General features: G+C 41.7%; 1 protein-coding gene across 2 annotated transcripts; it reads left to right on the top strand.

Annotated features, from left to right (window-relative positions):
• The first annotated feature begins 10,271 nt into the window (after nucleotides 1–10,271).
• Nucleotides 10,272–16,867, top strand: LOC107079200 (CD276 antigen-like). Of its 2 annotated transcripts, none has more exons than XM_015361574.2 (5): nucleotides 10,272–10,398; nucleotides 12,320–12,700; nucleotides 13,911–13,970; nucleotides 15,506–15,528; nucleotides 16,501–16,867. In XM_015361574.2, the coding sequence occupies exons 1-5, from the start codon at nucleotides 10,332–10,334 to the stop codon at nucleotides 16,594–16,596; spliced, it is 627 nt and encodes a 208-aa protein (XP_015217060.2). In that variant the 5' UTR covers nucleotides 10,272–10,331; the 3' UTR covers nucleotides 16,597–16,867. The 2 variants fall into 2 exon arrangements, with proteins under 2 accessions (XP_015217060.2, XP_015217058.2); XM_015361572.2 differs by having other exon boundaries at nucleotides 15,418–15,528.
• The last annotated feature ends 4,941 nt before the right edge of the window (nucleotides 16,868–21,808 follow it).

Below are 21,808 nucleotides of genomic sequence, written 5' to 3'. Positions count from 1 at the left end.
CAGGGCTCTTTTCTTTATTACACAAATCAGGAACCAGCAGGGGAGAATAAACCAGTTTCTCTGAATGCCATGAATACTCTTTTCCCTAAGAGGCTGTAGAGGCAGAAAGCTTGCTCTAAAGGGAAGTTCTTTTGGAAGAAGAGGGGAAAGTACAAGCTGGCCCGACATAATATTTCCTCCTGACTCAGAAGTAACAATTCAAGACCTCGTCTGTAGTATGTTTGTTATTGTACATGTAGGTTATTGATTACATTTAACAACCTCTTCGACAGAGCAGATATTACATCTCTAGATGAGCCGAATTATTTGATCAGATCCTGCTTTTAGGCGCAATGAAGACTGTAGATCGCTTCTTTATGTTTTGTCTGTTTTTGACGTACAGCAACAAGCCAAGCAGGCACATCCAAAAAGACATTAGCGACACAAAGAGACATTTGTTTGTTAATTGCTCTGCTTTGAGATGAAAGAGTAGGAGCCTCTGCACAGTCTGGTTCATAAGGAAGGAGCCATAGATGTGTCACTGACAAAGTTAATAATTTGTTTAAGCCTGGAAAGGTACATCTCATCAACTTAACAAATATTGTTATATTGTATATTTTTCTTGTTATTATCTGGTCTAGATACATTACTCGCAAATAATGTTGACACATTCTGGAGCATGATGTGAGCATCTACAATTCACTTAAATCCTCCATTAGTGCTTCTGTTATTATAGTAACCTTGGTTGCAGAAGATGAAAATTAAAAGCGCAAAAAATTGCAAAACTCTCTAAGAGTTTATAGATGTGTATATGTCTTTGTGAGTGTTTGTGTTTGTGTAATTATACACAAGTCTATATGTATATAGATTTTTTAATCTAAATATTATAGAGACACAGATCAATATGAGCGTTCAAAACAAATGAATGAGTTAAGTAAAATACAAAAATCATAAAGGCAACATTACAGGAAGAGTTCCCTGGTTGCACATCATGAAACAGAACAGATTCAGCATCGTGATGACAGCTTCCACTGACCGCACACGCACAGAACATGTACTGCACATCTGTGAGTATAGATGATGGCACACTGCCCAGCTGTGTCATAAAAAATGGTGTTATTGAACAGAAGTTTGGGTGGAGGTCAAACTTCCGTGTGTATAAAAGCTCCCATACACAATGCTGCCCGCCATCTTGTCTAGTGCCTCTCTCTCCACCACAACATCACTATAGCTGCACTGTGTCCCCGGCTCGTCCTTCGTCAGTGAGGGGGGGTGTGATCTCCTACCAGCGCTGTCATTTCTTTAGTCAGGCAATGGCTTATTTCATCATTATTAGAACTTGAGCCAACTACAGAACTGGACGTTATGTAAATCAGACCCACAGCCCTCCAGGCGTAAATGTGAGGCACCATACAGCAACGTCCTCTTTGCGGGCAAGCGAAGACGGCTCTGTTTGTCTGGAGGGAGTTAAAGAGAAGGGAAAGGGCAGCAAGTGAGACAGAGTGTTGAGACACCTTGAATGCTAGGCCAGTGCTCCAGTCAGAGTCCCAGGCCAAGCTTTGGGCTTTGTGTCGGTGTCATCGGTGCGGGGCTGTTACCTTTGGAGTGGGCAGGCTGGTACAATACTGCTCGAGCCATCCGCAGAAATGTCCACACACTCTTTCATCTGTCTGGATATTTTCCATTTAAGCAAATACTATGATCTGTTTAATCAAATCTCATGGAGCAAATATTTATATATTGGCATTATATATAAATACATCTTTATATATACATACAGTAGCTGCTTATCAGCTTTCGACAGTTTCTTATATTTCCCATGTATCAGAGAGGGAGTGATAGTAGATTTAAAATATGCAACCGTCATTTTAAATAATTTAGAGTATTTTTATTAAGGTGTGCTTTTAAGTGTCCAATTTATTTTTATTGTTAAAATCCACCATATTAGTGATTAGGACATAAGAGTTAGAGAGAGTTACATATCCATACATTTCGGGAGAGCCACAGCCTATCCCAGCAAGCAACAACCCTGGACGGGACTCCAGTCCATTGGAGGGCAGACAGACACACACACCTGGGCCAATTTTCCCAGAAGGCAATTAACCTACAAGTACATTTCTGGACTGTGGGAAGACAGCAGAGCAAACCCACACAAATATGGGGAAAATATAAAAACTCCACACAGAGAGCACCCCAGATCCAGAATCAAACCCAGGGCCCAGTACTGAGAGGCAGCAATGCTAACCATTGTGCCACCATGCCATCTATCTATTGAATATATTATATACAGTAAGTTCTAGCAGTGGTTAAACTGCACTGTATGCAGAGATGACTGAAAAAGTATAGGATATTCTGATGTTGTGCACAATGGTTAAATTATGAAACACTCACATATTATCTGTATAGTTCACACACATTCATATCTGCCCATTGTAAAACCAGAAGGCTGTGGCTGGAACTCCCTTTTTAAATTAGCCCATATCATTCATTGTACAGGGTGAGTCAGCTAAAAGCAGCCACTCTCCGTGTATAAGCCAATGTCTACATGAGCAACACATCTGAATAACAAATGTGGGCTGTGCTAGTACTGTTAGTGGCCCTTATCTGTAGCTGTTCTTCTAGTGATATGATCTGCGTCCCTGTCTCTGGGAGGCTTTTGTGCTGTGACAGACTCGTCCTGTGTGAATCAGGTGCAGTATGGACAAGTTGAACAACAGCAGGGTGCTAGGTGTGGTGAAGTTGGGATCATGTGGCAGTAGGGTTAGTGTTGAGGGAAGGCTAGCCTGTACAGCAGGCTGGTGACATGCATTCTCCTTGAAAACCTGGGCAGCAACATTCTGCCAAAGGGGCAGGAGTCTCAGTGCCTGAAAAAAAATGGCTCTAAAATTTCCAGTAAAGGGACTTCAGCCCTGCCTGGCGTGCAAAGGCTAGAGTATTCAACCACTATTTTTTTCTGTGTTAGCCTGAATGGGAAAGATGTTTACTTCCTCTTACTGAGCAGCTACTTACTGTCAATCAGTATAGCAATTAATGCTTTACCTGGAGCAAATCCCCTCATATGAAGCCCATGTATAGCAGATTCCAGAAGAGATGATGAGCACCTTAGTAGAGCAAATTAACACGTTTAATTTCAAAGTAGCTGAGATAAGTCCCTGGGTGGTCTAGTAATGCTGGTACTCCAAAGGGGTCTTGTGTGGATTTTCCCTCACTACGTCTCCAGAGTTGCCCAAAGTCATGGGATGCAGTTTGGAAAAGCTGCTTACCTTATGAATTTAGAGGTTAGGAAAGGAAAATAGCAAGTGCCTCTCACTCCAGAGTTCCGAGAAGTGACAGCCTTCAGAATACCCTTCGACTTGTTCCAGTTCCAAGTGATGGAGCACCAGCACCAATTGTACAAGTGGCTGGGGGGGGGGGGTTAATATCTGGGATAAACTCTAGAATGAACTTCTAGAATGAAAAACTGAGAGTGCAGATTAAATCAAGATCACAGAAAGGATAAAGACACAGTTCATTTTAATATGATGACCTTTCTGTCATTAAACATCAACTTGTCACCCAGAGCAAAACATGAAAATTGTTCTGCTATGAGTTTCCATGGTATTGATTTTCAGGTTATCAGACCAAGACTCAGAAAAAGACACTGTTTATTGAATCTTAAATGTGGCAGAAATACATTAATATCTGAAAAGTACACATCTTTGAAAACTAACCCTAACCCTAACCCTGAAAAAGCAATATCTTCTCCATAAAAACCAGAGAACATACATCATAAACACCTGTATTTGCAGAGAGGCACATTGGTATACTGTGTGTACAAAAATGTTATTCAGTAATTCATTGTGGTTAAGACAATACCATTGGCTGAACTGTTCTCGTATGTCAATTACCAATGAGCTGGGACTATTGAGATCTCTTAAACTGTAGGTACAATATACAAGTTAATTAGACAGCTGCTGAACAAGTTGAACAAACCCATTCCAGGCACAGGGCATTTTTATATGTATCAGTCATTTGAATTCCAGAATGTGATCAACAAATAAACAGCGCAGGATAGTAATTCTAAATAAGGAAATGGTTAGTGTTAGTGTTAACTTCAAGTTTTATGATTCAGTGCTCAATAACCTTTTACCATTTTAAGATATCATAATCTAGTTATGTCACAAAGGAACAAGTAAAGGTTTTTTCCATGCTGAAAGGAAAAGAAAATGTTTGGGCTGTGGAGCCTTCTTCAGGTGGGAAGACTACTTCTACCACTACTTGAACGTCTAGCAGTTATGTCTGCAACTTTCAAAGTTATACGGCTCTAGAACAATGGACACAATTACCCCTTGTTCTGACTAACAGCTTGAAGACTCACTAAGACTCTCAGAAAAACGGCTGTGAAACTTTGCTGTACACATTGGATGAAAATGTTTTTAAAGGCTTAACTTGAGAACAATGACCAATACAAAGAGTTGCGTCCAACAACAATTAAACGTATCCCCTATTTCTACCTTAAACGCCAGCTGAAGACATCAGCAAGGGAACCCTAATTCTTTATTTACAATATGAGCTCAGCTACTGTGTGCTAGGATGACTAAACTATGACTAAACAGTTTGACAGCATGTTTTATACTTTAATAAACTAGTGCACACCCTTGTTTCAGGTGTAGGGTACAAGTGCTCAAGCCTTCAGGTGTTCAGTAGCTGTGTATGTGACTAAGTTTACAGTATTTCTTAGAATCCCATTAGATGAACTGCTGCCCTAAAGCAAGCCATAACTCTATAACTGCATATCCCATAATTCTTTAAAGACATTCAGGAATGCCTCTGGATAGCAGCTGATCCATAAAGTCTCCATTTAACCATTTGTTCTGCTGTGGCAGACTATGACCCATGAGACCTACCGAGTCCAGCACACATTATAACAGCTGAAGAACAGATGTTACCATTTTCACCAGTCCTGCTTGGTGAAGCTCCTGTGCTCTTCAATTCCTAATCTAGCTCTCTGTATAACTATCCACCTCCCTTGATGTTACTCTTCTCTGCATTTAGATGCCACAGTATGCACATCCACAGTTTTACACACAAATTAAAGTATAGTATGCAGTACATCCTGTATAATGAAAAGTTTATGTAACATACTGGAATATTGATAGTGGAAGACTGGGAAAGGACTCTAGGACTGTGTCTGTCCCCAGTGTGGTCCATTGTCTCCATTGTACAAGATTGATACAGCAGAAAGAAGAGTTTCCAGGTTCATGCGTTAACTGAAAGATCTACCTCTCTGAAACAATTCATGAGACAGTTGAAACAAGTGGAAACTATATGTGTGTACATGTAATTCTGAGACCAGGAGGTACTTCTTTACACATAGGGTTGTGGGAGTATGGAGCAAACTACTACTACTACTACTGCTACTACTACTACTACTACTACTACTACTACTACTACTACTACAGATTACTGGAGCAAGCCGTCAAAGCTCATAGCCTGTCTTCTTCCAAGAAATGACTGATGAGATCCTTGGATCAATTAGATCCAAACTAATTACGTAATGGGCCAAATATCCTCCTCTTGTGTGGAACCATTTTTATGTTTAGTGAGTTCTGCACATCCCTTTCATGTTTAATGAAGATCAGAATGCAAAACACAGATTATTTTGCTGGGATAATTATATTTGGAAATGTCTCCCCCTAGTGTAACTCTAGCATTAGCATAGTTCATTCAAATCTAAATGAATCATTTAATAATATCGAAGAGACAAATTGAAATGTTCCCAATGGAACTTTTTTACTTCTACTGATAAATAATCAGTACTGCTACTCTGTACATAATTATTTTACATAAAGTGTTTTATAAAGAAAACATGCAAACAGTGTTAAGCGGACGCTCGCCAGTCTCCACGTTTTAATTTGCAATTTCACATCCACACTAACAGCTTGCCTTTGACATTTATTGGCAGTTCTCTTTTTATCCAATTTAGATGAGCTTTAGATTCCTGTCACCGGCTCTCATCAGCTGAGGGCTAAGCATTGATGACTGATAATCATGCTAATTGATAATCAAGGTGTATTTTTTTCTGGATTTTTTCATCAGCTTCTGGATGTATTTTTTTTAGTTTTTATTTTTATTTTTATTTCTCCTTTAAAGGAGTATCATACCAAAAGGGTGCTCTAAGAAGTACTGTACTGTGTGCCTGTAATTGCCATCAGAATTGGTAACGAATCTCCAGAAAGAAACAGTTGTCGTTAGTTTTCTATATTGTTACAGCTTTGGGGTGACTGAGAAGTCTCTCTTAGATGTTAAATAAAGTTTGTGACACTGGGAAGAGTAAATACTTCTAACTTCAAAGGAGAGAGGGTGTTTGCTGAGGTCTGGGAGGTCCCTTGAGCAGAAACTATGGTAAAGTTTACCTTAGTATAGCTTGGGAAACTGTGGATTAATGATCGGCAAGGAGCAGCAGAGAAAGAGACAATATAAGATCACATTAGGAGACAGAGAGGGGGAGAGAGACGACAGGCAGAGAAGAGGAGAGACCAGGAGGGGAGAGAGAAGTCTGCAGGAGTTGGGGCTTGAAGCTTGTGCCAGGCGTGAGCCCCTTCTTCTTGATCAATATCATTTGTCCTTTTTAAAATGCCATGGGAAAGTGCCCCAGTGGGCTAACCAGTGAAAGCTGAGGACTGTAGCCCAGTGTCTTGTCTTCAGTTTAACAGGAGAACATGAGCAGACGTGAGAAAAGTTACCAATGAGAGGAGGACACAGTAGCTCATTTGTTTGTTAGTAGCTAATTGATTTCATTCGGTTGATCCTTTCCTACATCACGCTCCTGTCAGTTTCCATAACATGCTCCAGACACGTACCACTCTTTTTGTAAAGCAATGTCCCCTTTTCTCAGTTTTAAATGCAGTTCTCCTTAAACAAAGCTGGTCAAGTGCCACTAGGCCTGAACAAACCCAAGTCACAGAACATTCTTATCTTATCTTATCAGAACAGAACTGGGCAAAGGGGCAACAGTACAGGTCACAATCTGCTTGCTAGAAGCCTGTCTGTTAGCATAAGTTGCTTTTTTTCACTTTGAACAGGAGCTGTCCCCCCCCATTAGTGGCAATAAAATGTGGGAGCTCTCTGACAATTATTGTTCCCAGAAATGTGAAAATGTCAGTCATGTCGTGTAGCAGGCTGATTTAAGAAAGGGCTGCACTTAAGCTGGCCTGCCACTAGAGGTCACCGTAAGGCTTCCAATCTTTGTAAATAGCCACACCAGGGATTCATTGTGCAATTATTGGTTAATTAGTAAAGGGTTGAGAAACTCAAATTCTCACATGGCTGTAATTGGATATTTAAAGTGGATGTATGGTGTTTGCACTAGATTTTGTTTTGTCATCTGAAAAGATATCTATTAAAAAGTCTTGGATTTCTCTTGTGTTGGCCATCTGTTTTCTGTGCAGATCTTTGGGACTGCTCTGCTTGAGGACAGGGTCTGTCACAAATTAGAGCTTAAACTAGGAATTGAGTGCTGTTGGAAAAACACAGAGCTGCTACTACAGATTTTAACTTAAAAAAACAGATGATGGCCTTGAACTGGCACTATGGAGAACTGATTTGGGAATGCATGAGTCCTCCCCCCAAAAAATGGGATGAAAGGGAAGAGAGACATCTTGAAGATGATGGGTCCCAGGCTTCTGGTATGGGCAGAGCGGCAGTGCTGCCCAGCCTTGACTGGGTGGAGTACCCCAGAATGGTGCTGGATAAGTGAGGCAACTGTGAGGAGGCTGGCTTACTGAGGTTGGCACTGCTGCCCCAGGCTGATGAAGCTCACCCTCCTGGTAGGGGAAATACCTGCATGGTCTTCTCAGGCAGCAGTTGGCCCCCTGCTCTGGGGAGGAGGATCAGAAGTTGATGGTGACTGTTCCATGGGGAGAGAAAAGCAGTAGATATGAATGGGAAGATTCCAGACGAGAAGCCCAGGTGAAGGAACTGTAGAATATCCATGACCAGGGGCTCATGGGTTCCGGTGCCCACTTGTGTTCCTGCTGCTGGAAGATTCATGTGATGCTCTGTTAAACCATTCTACAAAAGGAGAACACCACTCTGTGTGATGCCCTCCAGCAGAACACTAAACAGACATTGAGCCAGCAAGGTATAGACCTAGGAAAACTGCATCCAGGATGCTAGTCTTCCGGCTCACAGCCTGAGGCCCTCCAGGTTCGTGAAGTACAAACTGGCCACACGATAGATTCCAACCAGACAGCGGCAGTCCAGGCTGAAAGTGATGTACACTTTGGTATTGGAAAGTAAATGGGAAGAGGAAGAGATCCATCTGCGAGACAGCGTGGAGGATGGAAAGGCTGTCTGGCCTTGGATGACGGCCAGTGAGGGCTGATGGAGGACAGACTGGGACCACAGGACTACCAGTGTCCCAGTGTGGGATTGGAAACAGGACTGGCGGTATTGGGATAATGAGGGACAGTTGTGGACTGGAACAGGCTGGACCGGACCAGGTACTGTATGCAGAAAATGGAAGAACTTTGTATTGTATACAAAATGGGGAACTCTTGGTGTGGCGAGTGCTTCCTGAACATGATGTAACTGCGTGTAAATGCTTACAATTACACTCTTGTCAGTGAAACATTATCCAATTGGCTGTTTTGATATAAAAAGCTTGATGAAATCTATCCAAGCATGTGGTGGAAATTGAAAGATCTGTTTCTTGAGACTCATTACAGCAGAACTTTGCAATTGACCATAAAAAATAATCAGTAAAAACAATGGAACTTGCAACTTAGGTTTGTGTGACTGCTGTAAGACAAATATTGTAACCAATGATTATTTTTAATTCTCTTAAACCTCTATTCTTCAAGCCGCTGTCTTGTAGCCTATAGCAGTTTGTAAATTGTTCATGGGGGTGGGTGGTGGAGCTTGCATGTTCTACCTGTGATTGGTGGCCAAGTGTCATGGGGACAGTTGTGGACAGCCATTGTGCATGGTCCAGCGATTAGTTCTCAGCAGGGTGAAACTAGAATAGACTCCAAGGACAAGCAGTGGATAAGGTTACACAGGTGGGATACTCATTTTACAAGTTATGCACAATAGTTCTCATGATGTTTAAGATGGAGGGGGAGGAAAATGCAACTTTAGTAAAACCCTGAAGGTTCCCCCAGCCTTTATCTGACTGTGCTCAGTATCTTTTTCAGAATTATAATGTACTGTGAGGTTTCAGCCACCAGTTCAGAAATATATTAATACTTTAGTAGGGTTCAAATTCAGACTGTCAGAATGTCACATAAAAGTGCAAAAGGGACACCCTTCACAGTTGAATGTCCATTATTTGGCACCACCAGGTCAGTGCTGGGATAAAATACAGCTGGTCTCTGATCTGAAGAAACGTGTTTCAAAAGGGGGATTCCAGATTTTCACACCATGTTTTAGTTACTGAGGTGACTGCCTTGTAAAATTTCACAAATTGTGAGGAAAAGATGGAATACAAACAATATTACTATGAGGAATAATGCTGAGATTGAGGAGCTGAATATTTATACTTCCTATCAGGGTTACCATGCTGTGTAACTTGAGAACAATTGGAGTTGTTCTAAGTATTTGCACAGCTGTCCTGTGTGTTAAAGTCAGTAAATGTGGTTAGAGGTCTAAATGAACAAAAGTGTGGTACTAATTGTTAACCCAACATACTCTAGAGTGCAATCTGTTAGGCCTCTTCGAACGTAACCTATTCGACAATAATTGCCACCTCCATGGGAATGGATCACAGCACAAAGTAGGCCTTAAAGCAGAATTTTAAATACCACAGGAAAGTGAGGACAAGAACCGAGAGAGATTTTCATCATAAGAGCAAGTGGTGAAGATCTGACCATGTGACAGTTTACCTCTAGCAAGCAGACTGGAAACCAGATTCTTTTGCGGGCCATCTGAACCGTAGTGAAGCGATTCAAAGCAACAATTGTCCAGCTGAAATAATCTTTGTGTTTTGACATGCAACAAAAGGCCAAAGGTAAAAATCTCATGGAAAGTAATAATTGCTTACTTTATATAGCGCTTTTCTGAACACTCCACTCAAAGTGCTTTACAGGTAATGGGGACTCCCCTCTGCCACTGCCAATGTGCAGCATCCAGCTGGTGGATGAAGTAAAGGTACAAGTCTGCGCAACTTTATATTTCTTTCCATTGTGACACAGATAGTTTCTTGTGAAGTCAGTGGACAAAACATCATCCTGTAACAGGAAACCACACACCCCACCGAGAAACTGCAATAGGAAATGCACTGAAATGACCAGTTAACAATGTATCATGCGGAAATCTGTGTGACCTCTCTGAATAGACTTCTCTACTTGTCTCTCATTCAGGTCCGTTTCAGAATGCTTCCCAAAAGGAGCTCGGTCTACAGCCTTCTTTCATTCTCTTTGGTGTTCAGCTGTCTGGCTGGTAAGTAGTTCTGTTGTAATTGCTCAGTGAAACGTGCAATGAACTGAACACATTTCCACTTAAAGAATCATTAACAAAATGAGAGAAGGTCTGGATTTTGGGGTCTCGGATATAAAGGTTTATCTGCTGTTTAATCTGCTGATTTTCCAAAGCTTCACTATAGTTTAACAAATTATTAGTCCTAAAAAGACTAAGTTTGTTTGTAGCATATGAACATCTCACCTGAAACAGGAAACGGGTTCATAAAATGTCTGACCAACCAAAAATCCTGCAACTGATATTTTAAAACTTTCTTTACTAAAACATAGTTGAAACACTACCTTAGCATTTTCAACCAAGTTGGTTTGTATGTTCTTCCCGTGATCAAGTTAGTTTTTGCCAGGTGCTCCAGTTTCCTCCTACAGTCGAAAGTCATACTCATAGTTTAATTGGCTTCTGGGAATATTGGCCCAGGTGTAAGTGTGTGCATGTCTGTTTGCCAGTGTGCGCCCTGTGATTGGATGTACCCTGGACAGGACACTAGTCTGTCCTGTGCCCATTACTTGCTGGGACAGGCTCTGGCTCCCTGGTAATCCTGAATTGCATAAAGTAGTTTGTCTTCAAGTTATTTCTTATTAATAGCACACCTGAAGAAGGCTCCACGGCTGAAATGTTCTTTCTTTTTTTTTCAGCATGGAATAAACCTATTACTTGTTCCATTACTTATCCTTTAGCTTCAATAGCTCAGAATCTGGAATCAACATGTATGTTTTTTGGTGTTGTCTTCTTAAAGTAATATGCAACTTTATTGTACATTATGCTAAAGAACAGTATTTTTGTTGAGAAAGCAACAGAACAATTGTTCTAAAAATTTTTTTTGCCAGTGGTAAAATCACTGTTTGGTAGCCAATGCAAATGATTTTATTTTTTAATTGGATGTTAACCATTTTCAGTAAATGTAAGAGCCTCAATGTTTTTAAACACTGTATCATGTAATAAAGTAGTTCAAGTAGGTAGCTGTGTCAACATGCGTAGGCTACAAAGGAACAGGTAATGGATTTATCACATGCTGAAAAAGGAAATGCAACATTTTGGCTGTGGAAAACTTTTTAAAGGCGATGCACAAAAATACCAAAATTAACACATTTAATCTGTTGCTAGTTTTGATAACTCATCAGAAAAAGAAAGCTTAAATTAGTACTGTATAAATTTGAACCATTTCCACAGACGGTTACAAATAAATTTAGCATTTTTTTCATCCCTAATGTTGCGCAAGATCTCGTTTGTATTATCAGGTAATGAGTTCAAAACTTTGCTTCCATATATGTTCAAGATGCAAGTCTAACTGGCTGTGTCATTTCTCACTAATCGGTTAAATTTATTTAATACAAAAATGGAGGTATACTTTTTGTACCTCTCTGAAAACGCAAATGGGTATGCAGTGTTCATTTTTCTTCATCTGCAAAGCTGCTGTGACGCAGATTATTGGTAACCCTGGGTTTTTAAAACTATACATAGTGATGAAGTGGCGCATAAAGACGTGTACTTTCAGATTCAGGGACCGTTTCTTCCCACAAGCTGTCAATTACTGAACTCCAACCCTACCAGTGGCCTACACTGATGGTTTTCCTTCTCGCGCTGCTTGTCTGACTTTTTTTTTTAAGTTGTATGTTATTTTACTTGCTGCTGTTTTTGGTGATTCCTTTAATGTCTTTGTATTGGAGCATACATGCAAAGAAGCATTTCACTGCACGTGTGCATATGACAATGAACTGAAAAGTTGGGAGATGTTGGAGCTGCTGTGTCAAACTGAAGTTTTCCCCAGACTGATAGATTTGGGGGTCTTTGTCAGAAAGGTGTTAAACTCAGTGCTCTCTGAACCTGTAGGAACTGCTTTCAGAAGATAGATTTTCTTTTTTTCCCTCTTTTTATTCTTTTCCAGGTATGTCAAAAGCCCTCTCTCTCAAAGTGCATGAGAACCCAGCCGTGGGCTATGTCCATCGGTCAGTCATGTTGCCCGTGTCCTACACGATAGCAAAGTCCTACAAGTTCTTACAGATCACCTGGTCGTTCAATAGTGAGCTCCTTCTTAAATATGTCCGACCCTGTCTTCCCACCTCTGATAAGGCCTGCAAACCTCAGCAGTTTATAGCGCCAGCATACAGGGGCAGAGTAAGCGTCTTCCCACAGAACGCGTCCCTACAGATAGAAGGTCTGCGGCCCACTGACTCTGGGAACTACAGCCTGAGAGTGTCCTTGTCCGACAGGGAACAGAGAGCTGTTGTCTGCCTCCTCGTCGCAGGCCCAAGGAGTAAGGACACTGGTAAGGACGTTGTCTGGCATTGTTCCAATGCTCACCTGGTGTATGTAGCAATCGGCACCAGTCAGGTTGGCTGAGGAACACAACTGCAGTTGATGATGGAAAAATGACCAGAGTATTTATCAGAGAAGGTAAAACTGTAAAACCACTGTTGCTAAAATCGCCAACATCCTCCACAGTGCAGGGGTGTACAGTTGGTATCGCAATCTGCTGTTCACAGGACATTAGAGTTCTGGAACAAAATGTTATGGACAGATGAGACAAAGAAACCTCTACCAAAGTCATAGCAAGGTAAAAGTGTGGAGAAAGGAATGAACTACAGATTCAAAGCATTCATGACCTGTTCATCTGTGAAACAAGGCAGAGACAGTGTAATGGCTTGGGTATGCATGACACTGGTAAGGACATTGTCTGGACTCTAGTAGTGGTCTCCTTTATTCATTTCTGGACTACAGTTTAATGAAACCAATACTTTTTGAGGCAAAATCAAATTGCTTATCAAAAACTTTGATCAGGTGTTTTAAAATTGTGGTTGAGTAGCAACTGAAAGAAGCTGTTTTTTTTTTTAAAGAGAAAAGTAGGTGCTTTCAAGCATGTGGAAGGGATGATGACACCCTAGTCATGCTTTTACCAGCTGCTGTATCTTTATTATGAAAACCAATGTGAACAACATGTAGGCTTCAGATGCATTCATATTTTGAGATAAACTGGGCCTGCTCCAGTTAAAATATCATGCTGTATGTGTTGTGGAAAATTCTTCATCAATATTGCACAAATTCAGTTTTTGAGCATACTACCAAGGGTTTTCCATCTCTTGCATACAGTACATCAACTCAAAAAGAAAAGTTTCATTCACACTTTGTGTAGTTGTCCTGTTTTATGTTTGACCTGCCCTTCCTTTTGTGACAAGCTGGTTTTACACTTCAGGTGTTGGTCATGTCATGAGATGATCACTTCTACTCTGAACATCTTGTAGATGTTGTAGAAGGAAATAACTTAATCACAAATATTAAATAAAACAAATTTGGTTTATCACAGATCTTGATGTATTAAATATGAGATATGGCAAAATGTTTCAAAAGTATTACAGTTCTTGGGTTGGGGGTGGAGCTAGCAGAAATACCAAGTTCAAGATGACACTAGGAAGTTAAAGGGCTTGTGTTAGGCTCATTAGATCAGACACTTTTTCTCCAGTTCTGTCTTGTACTTGTAGGTGAGGAGCTGACCAGCCAGAGATCCCTCACGTCCGCAGAAGAGCAAAGCACAAACCGAGGTGAGCACTTCTTCTTCCAGTGCAGTGCAGTGCAGTACAGCACAGCCTCCAGTTGGTTAAGGTTACATTGCTAGAATTTTCACAACGTTTTAGGTTGCTTCTTTTAGATCTTGTATTTTTTGGCATGCACTATATGATGAGATTTCTTCCCATCTGGGAAGAAGCTGTATAAGTCATATACAGGTTATGTTTACTTAAGGACTAATAATGTTGCTGGTAGCACGTTTTGCTCTCTTGTAATGAGTTTCTCACAGTTCTCAGTTTTGTCTTTCCGTACTGCTCTGAAGAAATGGCTGGATGAGATCATTTCTTTTATGTGTGCACAATCAATGCTACAGGAAATGGGTAAAAATTGGCATTCAATTGTTCCAATGCTCACCTGGTGTATGTAGCAATCGGCACCAGTCAGGTTGGCTGAGGAACACAACTGCAGTTGAGGATAGAAAAATGACCAGAGAATTTATTGGAGAAGGAAAAACTGTAAAACCACTGTTGCTAAAATTGCCAACATCCTCCACAGTGCAGGGGTGTACAGTAGGTATCGCAATCTGCTGTTCACAGGAAGTTAGAGTTCTGAAACAAAATGTTATGGACAGATGAGACAAAGAAACCTCTACCAAAGTCATAGCAGGGTAAAAGTGTGGAGAAGCATTCAGTACCTGTTCATCTGTGAAACAAGGCAGAGACAGTGTAATGGCTTGGGTATGTACAGTATGACCACCTCTGGAACTAGCTCACTCATTTTTATTGATACTGCAACTAAAGACTGCAGCAGTAGAATGAATTCAGAAGCGTGCAGAAACATCTCCTACGTACAAGAAAATGCCCCCAGACTCATTAGACACTGTTTCATCAGGCTGTGAGATAATGACCCAAAACACATTGCCAGTGTTCCCAAGGAGTTCATTAAGGGGAAAAAAGTACAAAGCCTTAGACTGGTCATATTAATCTCCTGATTTATATCCAATAGAGCATGGAATTTCACTTGCTGAAAAGTCAACTAAAGGTAGAAAACATCCAAAACAAATGGCCACTGTAAAAAAAAAAAAAACAGCAAAGGCTGGGAAAAGCAACTCAAAAGAACAAACTAAGACTGGCAATATTATTGGATCTCAGGCTTGATGTAGTTATTGCATGCAAAATATTTGCAACCAACAACTAATATTTATACTATTTTAATTTACTTATGCTCATTTAAAATGGAGGGATAGAACACAAAAAGTGGTATTCATTTAAAACATTAAAGCATATACGTGTAGAAATAACCAGAAATAAAGTGACATTTTCTTTTGCCTCATTCATCTCAAATTGCTTCAGCAAAAATAGTCATTTCAGCTTCACTGTCCCAGTGCTTTTGGAGGGCAGTGTAGGTCCACACTAGGTCATACGATGGGTAAAAGCACCTGCTGTGAAAACGTAACTGGTAAGTTTGACACATCTGTTTCAGAAAGGGACAAGAGGAGGATGGAGTTGATTAATGTCATCCGCCTGGTGCTGTCTGTGCTGATACCATTGTTTTGCTACTTCCTTCTCAGATGGTTGTCGAAGTCTTCTTGTGGTGAGTGTGCTCGTTTCACTTTTCTTACCTTTCTTTGAACACCAGGAAGTCTGAAAGCAAGAGGAGGCCTTTCTCCCCAATTTGAGTGTTTCTTGAAGGCTTTTCCAGTCTCCCACAGCCCCTTGTGTAATAATAATAATAATAATTGCTTACACTTATATAGCGCTTTTCTGGACACTCCACTCAAAGCGCTTTACAGGTAATGGGGACTCCCCTCCACCACCACCAGTGTGTAGCATCCACCTGGATGATGCGACGGCAGCCATAGTGCGCCAGAACGCTCACCACACATCAGCTATCAGTGGGGAGGAGAGCAGAGTAATGTAGCCAGAGTAATGTAGCCAAGTGTAAGGAAGTGCTTTCTGTTCTGTCTTATTTTGTTCCCCTTATGTCCCCTTGGTTCATGTTTCACTGTTAAATCTCAAGAAGCTTAGTGGTTTGACTTTGAGGATTTTACACAAAATCTTCAAATAAAGGTATTTCAACTAACAGCTGTAGTGCTCGGATAGTACAATTCTGCCTTCTGACTGCAGGTGGAGCTGTGTAGCCCCTCTAGAGGTTCCTAATGGCAATCTGGGCACTGTTATTAGCAGTAAGAGACCCAGGTTTCCCAGGAGGCAATATAAACTTGCCTGGTTGTGCAGGGGTCACACCTGCAATTGGGTTGTGATCTTGTAGTATGCTGCTTTGAGATGTGCCTAAACTAAAGGCAACTAAAGTTGAACAACAAGCAGCAATTACATTCTAGGGGTACAAAAACATATAATGAGAGCCATCTCCCAGCATACAAGTAGGGGGCACTTCTAGGGTGGTGGCAAAATACACTGCAAATACTCCCAGAAGGCTCTACAGATCTCATAGAGTGGATGGAATTAAGTTAAATGAGATGAAAGTTGTAAGTAGGTCAAGGAAAAGGTTAAACTGTCAGCTACCTTCCACCCATCCATTTTCTAACTGCTTTATCCAATTCAGGGTTGCAGGGAAGCCAGGACCTATTGCAACAAGCAACAAGCTCAAGGCAGGATACACAGTGGACCGCACGCCAGGCTATCACAGGGGACACACTGACAAAAACGTGCACATACTCGCAATAGGGCAATAGGGTCAGGATGTACAGGGAAGTCCTCAAGATCTAGCACTCAGATGACCCAAACAATGTTCCTGAACTCGAGCTGGGGGCTGCAGAGAGCCCTCCAGGTCATGGAGCAATACTCCAGGGCCTTGCCAGAAGGTCTCGAGCTCTGCAGGAAGCCCCTCAGATATTGGGGATTTCGTTGCAGACAACAAGACCATAAAGTGGACCAAGAGATCATCAAGGAGGTATAAGGCCAGAGGATGGCTGGACCAGATCTCAACTAGGCGGCCACGTACCAGAGGCTGTTGACTAAAGAGGTCCTCTATAGACACTTGATCACCAGGAACCCACTTTGCCCCTGGGACACATGTTTTGTCGAGGAGATGCAGGAGCCCACATTCTGGAGCTGTCCCTTGGCCAAAGTGGTGTGGGGCAGAATGGACAAAACTTTAACTCCTGGGAGTGGGACTGGTGCTAAGCTACTAGTGCATCCTCCTGGGGCTGGCACTGACAGGATTGGACAAAAGGACACAGTACTTGCTTTGGCAGCTGATGTCCTCAATAAAACAAAGACTGTGAAATGCATCCAGCACAACAGAGTAAGGAGGGAGGGAGCTGGAGGAGAGGATCCTTATGAAGGAGCACTAGAAGGGACTTTGAGCTCCTGCGGAGGACTGGAAGACTTCAGTTTCAGAACCAGGACAGGAAAAAGACATGGACAATAGCAAGTGGTGGGGCTTTGAGGAAATCTTCTATTGTGCAAGTCTAGCCACAGCAACCAATTGTGCAGGTTAACAAAAGACAATCGCCCGATTTAGAATGTTTCTTTAACTGAGTAGAGTTTCATGGTTTGTTAGAGTGTGTACTTATTGTAAGATGTCCTTTCAGCACGGAATAAACCTTTACCTGTTCCTTTGCAGCCTACGCATGCTGACACAGCTAGCTACGTGAACAAAATCTGTTCTTTCTGTGCCCCCTGTTCTCACTGTAATCAATAATCCTGAGCATCTTCTCCCACACCTTGTACTTCAGAGAGCCCAGGTGCTTGGCTTGATCTATCAGAGCCCCTGAAACATCTCTTGCTCCTGCAGGGTACACTTGGCTCTGCAATTGAATTCAAGAGTCAGTGTTGCAGCAGCTGTGCACTGGATATGATACAAGGACAAGAGTCTGTGGTAATTACTGTACACAATGTTCCTGTGTATTCTTGTAGTGCTGAAAAGCAAAAGGATTTGAATTAATGTTGAATTTATCATCATATATAAGAAAGCTTCATTTATTTCCAGGAGTTCTCAAGGAACTGCCTAGGGGGTCCACAGTTTAGTAAGGCTTCTACTCGCTACTTAAAAATGTAGTAGTAGTAGTAGTAGTAATAATACTGTCAGATGGTGGAACACCTCAGGCAGTGCTTACTGTGGATGCTTCCGATATCCGTTGTACAGTAAGCTCTCAATTTTAATGGACTTCACTTTTACAGAGGAACATGATATATTACAACACCTTCTTCCTTGAACTAATTGCTACTTGTTATTTTGTCAGTGTAAGAGGAGTCCGTCACAGTGATGTCACTCCTTCACGAGAACATTCCTCACTGCAGGCAGTGCTGCTGTGGGTATTGGGCACTAGGAGGCCAGAAAATGTCAGTCCAGTCTGGATCCTAGCCTACATTCCCAACACAGTGTATGATTACCTCATCCTACAAAGAGCACAAAAAGTAGTCTCACTATCATCACTTTATAGTATATACTGGAGTATTTATAGTATACTTGTGTTTAAAGTTGTGAAACAGGGTTTCTGTATAACTTTACCTAATTACTTGGAAAAATAAAAAATAACATTTATTATTTCCTTTTTCTGTCTAGATTTCTAATAAATGTCAGAGCCATTTCAGATGGTCATGCATGACACTAATCTCCTATGCACTGGTAACTGACCTGACAGACTTCACTTGGTAAAGGCCGATGGGAAGTTTGTCCAGGCTGCTGGGTTAACACCCCTACCCTTTTTGAGAAACCCATCTCATCTGAAGTACAGCACGGTTTACAATATAGTGTCCCTGGCAGTATACTGGAGCATTAGCATCCACATAGATTGCAGAGTGATCACCTCCTACTGGCCCCACTAACACTTCTTCCAGCAGCAACCTTAACTTTCCCAGGTGGTCTCCCATCCAGCTACTGACCAGGCTTACATCTCCTTAGCTTTAGCGGGCTGTCTGTCGTGAGTTGCAGGGCGATATGGCTGCTGGCAGTGCCCTCTTACTGGTCATTTTTCAAACACTACCAGGACACAGCAGCAATGGCTGTCATCATGATGATTCTGGCCCAGGTGCAAGATTGCCACCTACTGGTTCACAACACCACTTGTGGAAGGAAACCACTTTTCCTTGGAGGTCTCCCTGCAATGGGGAGGGTTCTGGACTTATAACGGGGACATTGTGGGTTTGAATCCCAGGTGATACCCTGCTCTATGACCCTAAAGCAAGGTACTTCACCTGAAAAGCTCCAGTAGAATACCCAGGTGTATAAACAGGTGCACATGTAGGTTATTAGGGATAAAACAATAAACGGTCTATCATACCAGTAGTGAACAGACCACTGAAGCTGCCAAGTTATAATTTATTATAAAATCTGGTTATCATTTACACTGTGTGTGGTCTTTGATGTGCCAGAAAAATCAACTATAAAAAAGATGCCCACCATATTCTTTATGGTGTTCATTATTCCACCGCAATTTATGTTAAACCCCCCTACAAATTAATAAATAAAGATCTTGAGACTTTATCAAGACATTATTGTCCCTGCCCTTATAAGTTGGTAATGTAAGAAATGCATTTTTTTCTTGCTTCTTTGTTATTCTGCCTATCTAGGGAAATCTAGGGAGCGATTCTTTCGTTGCGATACTACAGACTCTGGTTTTAGACTTCACTCCCACCGAGAGGCATTCGGCCCTGTTTGGCGTCAGATGTGGTTCTCGGGTGAGGTTGCACGTGACTTACAGCTACACCTGGGTAAAACAGACCATTTCAACTAGTACCACGAAACAGACCGTGATCATCAGTATGATTTGATTTCTTGAGGCGCGCGTTATTAGAAATTGACCAACAAGCTGAAACGACTGACCCTTACTCCCTGACGGGAGAACATTTCATTTGCACGAATAAAAAAATACTTATTAGACACTTATCAGGGACAACTAAAGGAGATTGCTAAAGAGACAAGATATTCAGCTGGGATGAGGACAAAAGGTGATGCATCTTACTTTAAGGAACTTTGCTGTTTCTTATCATTTTTTGAATTCCGCGTACTCCTCTAGTTTAGCTCTTAAATGAATCAAGGCAGCGTTGAGATTTTCCTGAAATACAATTAACAGGATAATGTTCCCATTCAAAACAGCCTCCAATACCCAAAACTCAGGCAAGATGGCTCTGAATCTGTCAATTTACCCCCTCCATACCTAATCCTGTACAACTCCTTTGATGGGAAAACATTTGTGGCGGGCGTGCTGTTTCAAAATCTGACACACAACACAAATAGCCTTTTCTTCGTCTACGCAGAACACCTTCAGTTTCTCTGTGTGGAGACTACAGAGCTCTTTGGAATCCACGCTTGGTTTGCTCGGGTAGGAGAGTGCGATAGATACGATCACTTCACCATCGGTGCTTTGTCTGCAAAATGGGCAAAGCCATGTGGTAGTCTCCTTCCAACACGTATCCAAGCAAGCTTTACAGAAGGTATGACTGCATTTCAGAATGACTCGGTCTTTTGAAGATTTCATAGCACACTGGACAAGAAAGCCCATCCTCTAGACGTGAAGACCGCTCTGCCATTTCTTCTCACCAGCTGATCGGAAAGCCGCAGCCTGCTTCAAAAATACTTTAATTTTCACTTTCCTTTCTTTGGCGTAATTTAGGAAAAGGGCTTTTTATGAGTTTCTATATGCAATACTATTTGGTATCCCCCGGCGGAAGTAATATGGAAAATAATTTCAATAATTAATTTTTGCTTTCCTTGAGGTCTTCGGTTGTGCCTCTTTGCCTTTTCCCAAATGTAGGATATTCTGCAGTTTTTAAAGTTAAAAATAAGAGCATAAAGAACACTTACAAACGAGGGGAGACCATTAATCAAATCTGTCATTATTAGTTAGTAATTGATGTCACCTTGCTGTTCATTGGAAGAAGCCAATGTACTGTATTCAATAATATGCCATGCTTCATACTACCCTTACCCTTTGAGTATAAAGTGCCTCCTGTATTTGGGTTTTATTAATAGAATAGATTTAGTAATATATAGATCTACCCTTCTCCCTGGTCAGGCATGTGGTTGTCAAGGAATGTAGATTAGTGGTAGGCCAGGCCTTTCCCTGTGTACTATAGGAATGATGACTCATCATGTAAGTGCTCTCATTTGGGCAGTAGGGTATTATTGTTGAGCATGTCTCTAATGCATTGCTGAAGGCAACAGCAACACCTGACTAATTGGTCACTTCAGCCTCATAGCTTTATGGCTAGGGCACAGAAAGAAGACATCAACAGGAGGCACAGCTCCAGCTGCAGGAAGCTGCTGAAGATCTGGCCAGCCACACCCCCTGCAGAGATGAGTCACCTATGTGTTGGCCGTGTAGTGAAATTAGTGCAAAAACAGTTTAGCAGCAGGATGTATGACAACCAGATGATATTGTAGCAACTATATCAACTTGCAACTCACAACTAGAAACCCACTGAAGCTAAGCGGGTGTAAGCCTCGTCAGTACCTGGATAGAGAGACCTCCTGGGAAAGCTAAGGTTGCTGCTGGAAGTGGTGTTAGTGGGGCCAGTAGTGGACGCTCACCCTGCAGTCTGTGTGGGTCCTAATGCCTCAGTATAGCGACAGGGACACTATACTGTAAAAAGGTGCCGTCCTTTGGATGAGAAGTAAAAGCAGCCTCCGGCAGCCTGGCCCAGTTTCTCATTGGCCTTTACCAATCCTATTAATATCCATCTATGAATGGGTTTCATCACTCTGTCCTCCTCCCCACTGATAGCTGATTTGTGGTGAGTGTACTGTCACACTCTGGTTCCCGTCACATCATCCAGGTGGGGCTGCACATTGGTGGTGAGGAAGAGGAATTCACATTACTCGTGAAGAGCTTTGAGTGGAGTGTCCATAAGAGCGCCATATAAGTGTAAGGGATCATTATTAACGACAAGACCTTTTCTGACTGCAA

The sequence above is a fragment of the Lepisosteus oculatus genome, chromosome 13 (genome assembly GCF_040954835.1).
Source record: "Lepisosteus oculatus isolate fLepOcu1 chromosome 13, fLepOcu1.hap2, whole genome shotgun sequence".
NCBI lineage: Eukaryota > Metazoa > Chordata > Actinopteri > Semionotiformes > Lepisosteidae > Lepisosteus > Lepisosteus oculatus.
Note: the sequence above shows the minus strand (reverse complement) of the source record. Positions and strands in the feature narration are given on the sequence as shown.

Bases quoted from the DNA above. Each gene is read 5' to 3' on its own strand.
- LOC107079200 (XM_015361572.2), top strand. From the start codon at position 10,332: ATGCTTCCCAAAAGGAGCTCGGTCTACAGCCTTCTTTCATTCTCTTTG. The intron at 10,399-12,319 runs GTAAGTAGTTCT...ATTCTTTTCCAG, and splicing joins GGTGTTCAGCTGTCTGGCTG to GTATGTCAAAAGCCCTCTCT. The intron at 12,701-13,910 runs GTAAGGACGTTG...TTGTACTTGTAG, and splicing joins CCCAAGGAGTAAGGACACTG to GTGAGGAGCTGACCAGCCAG.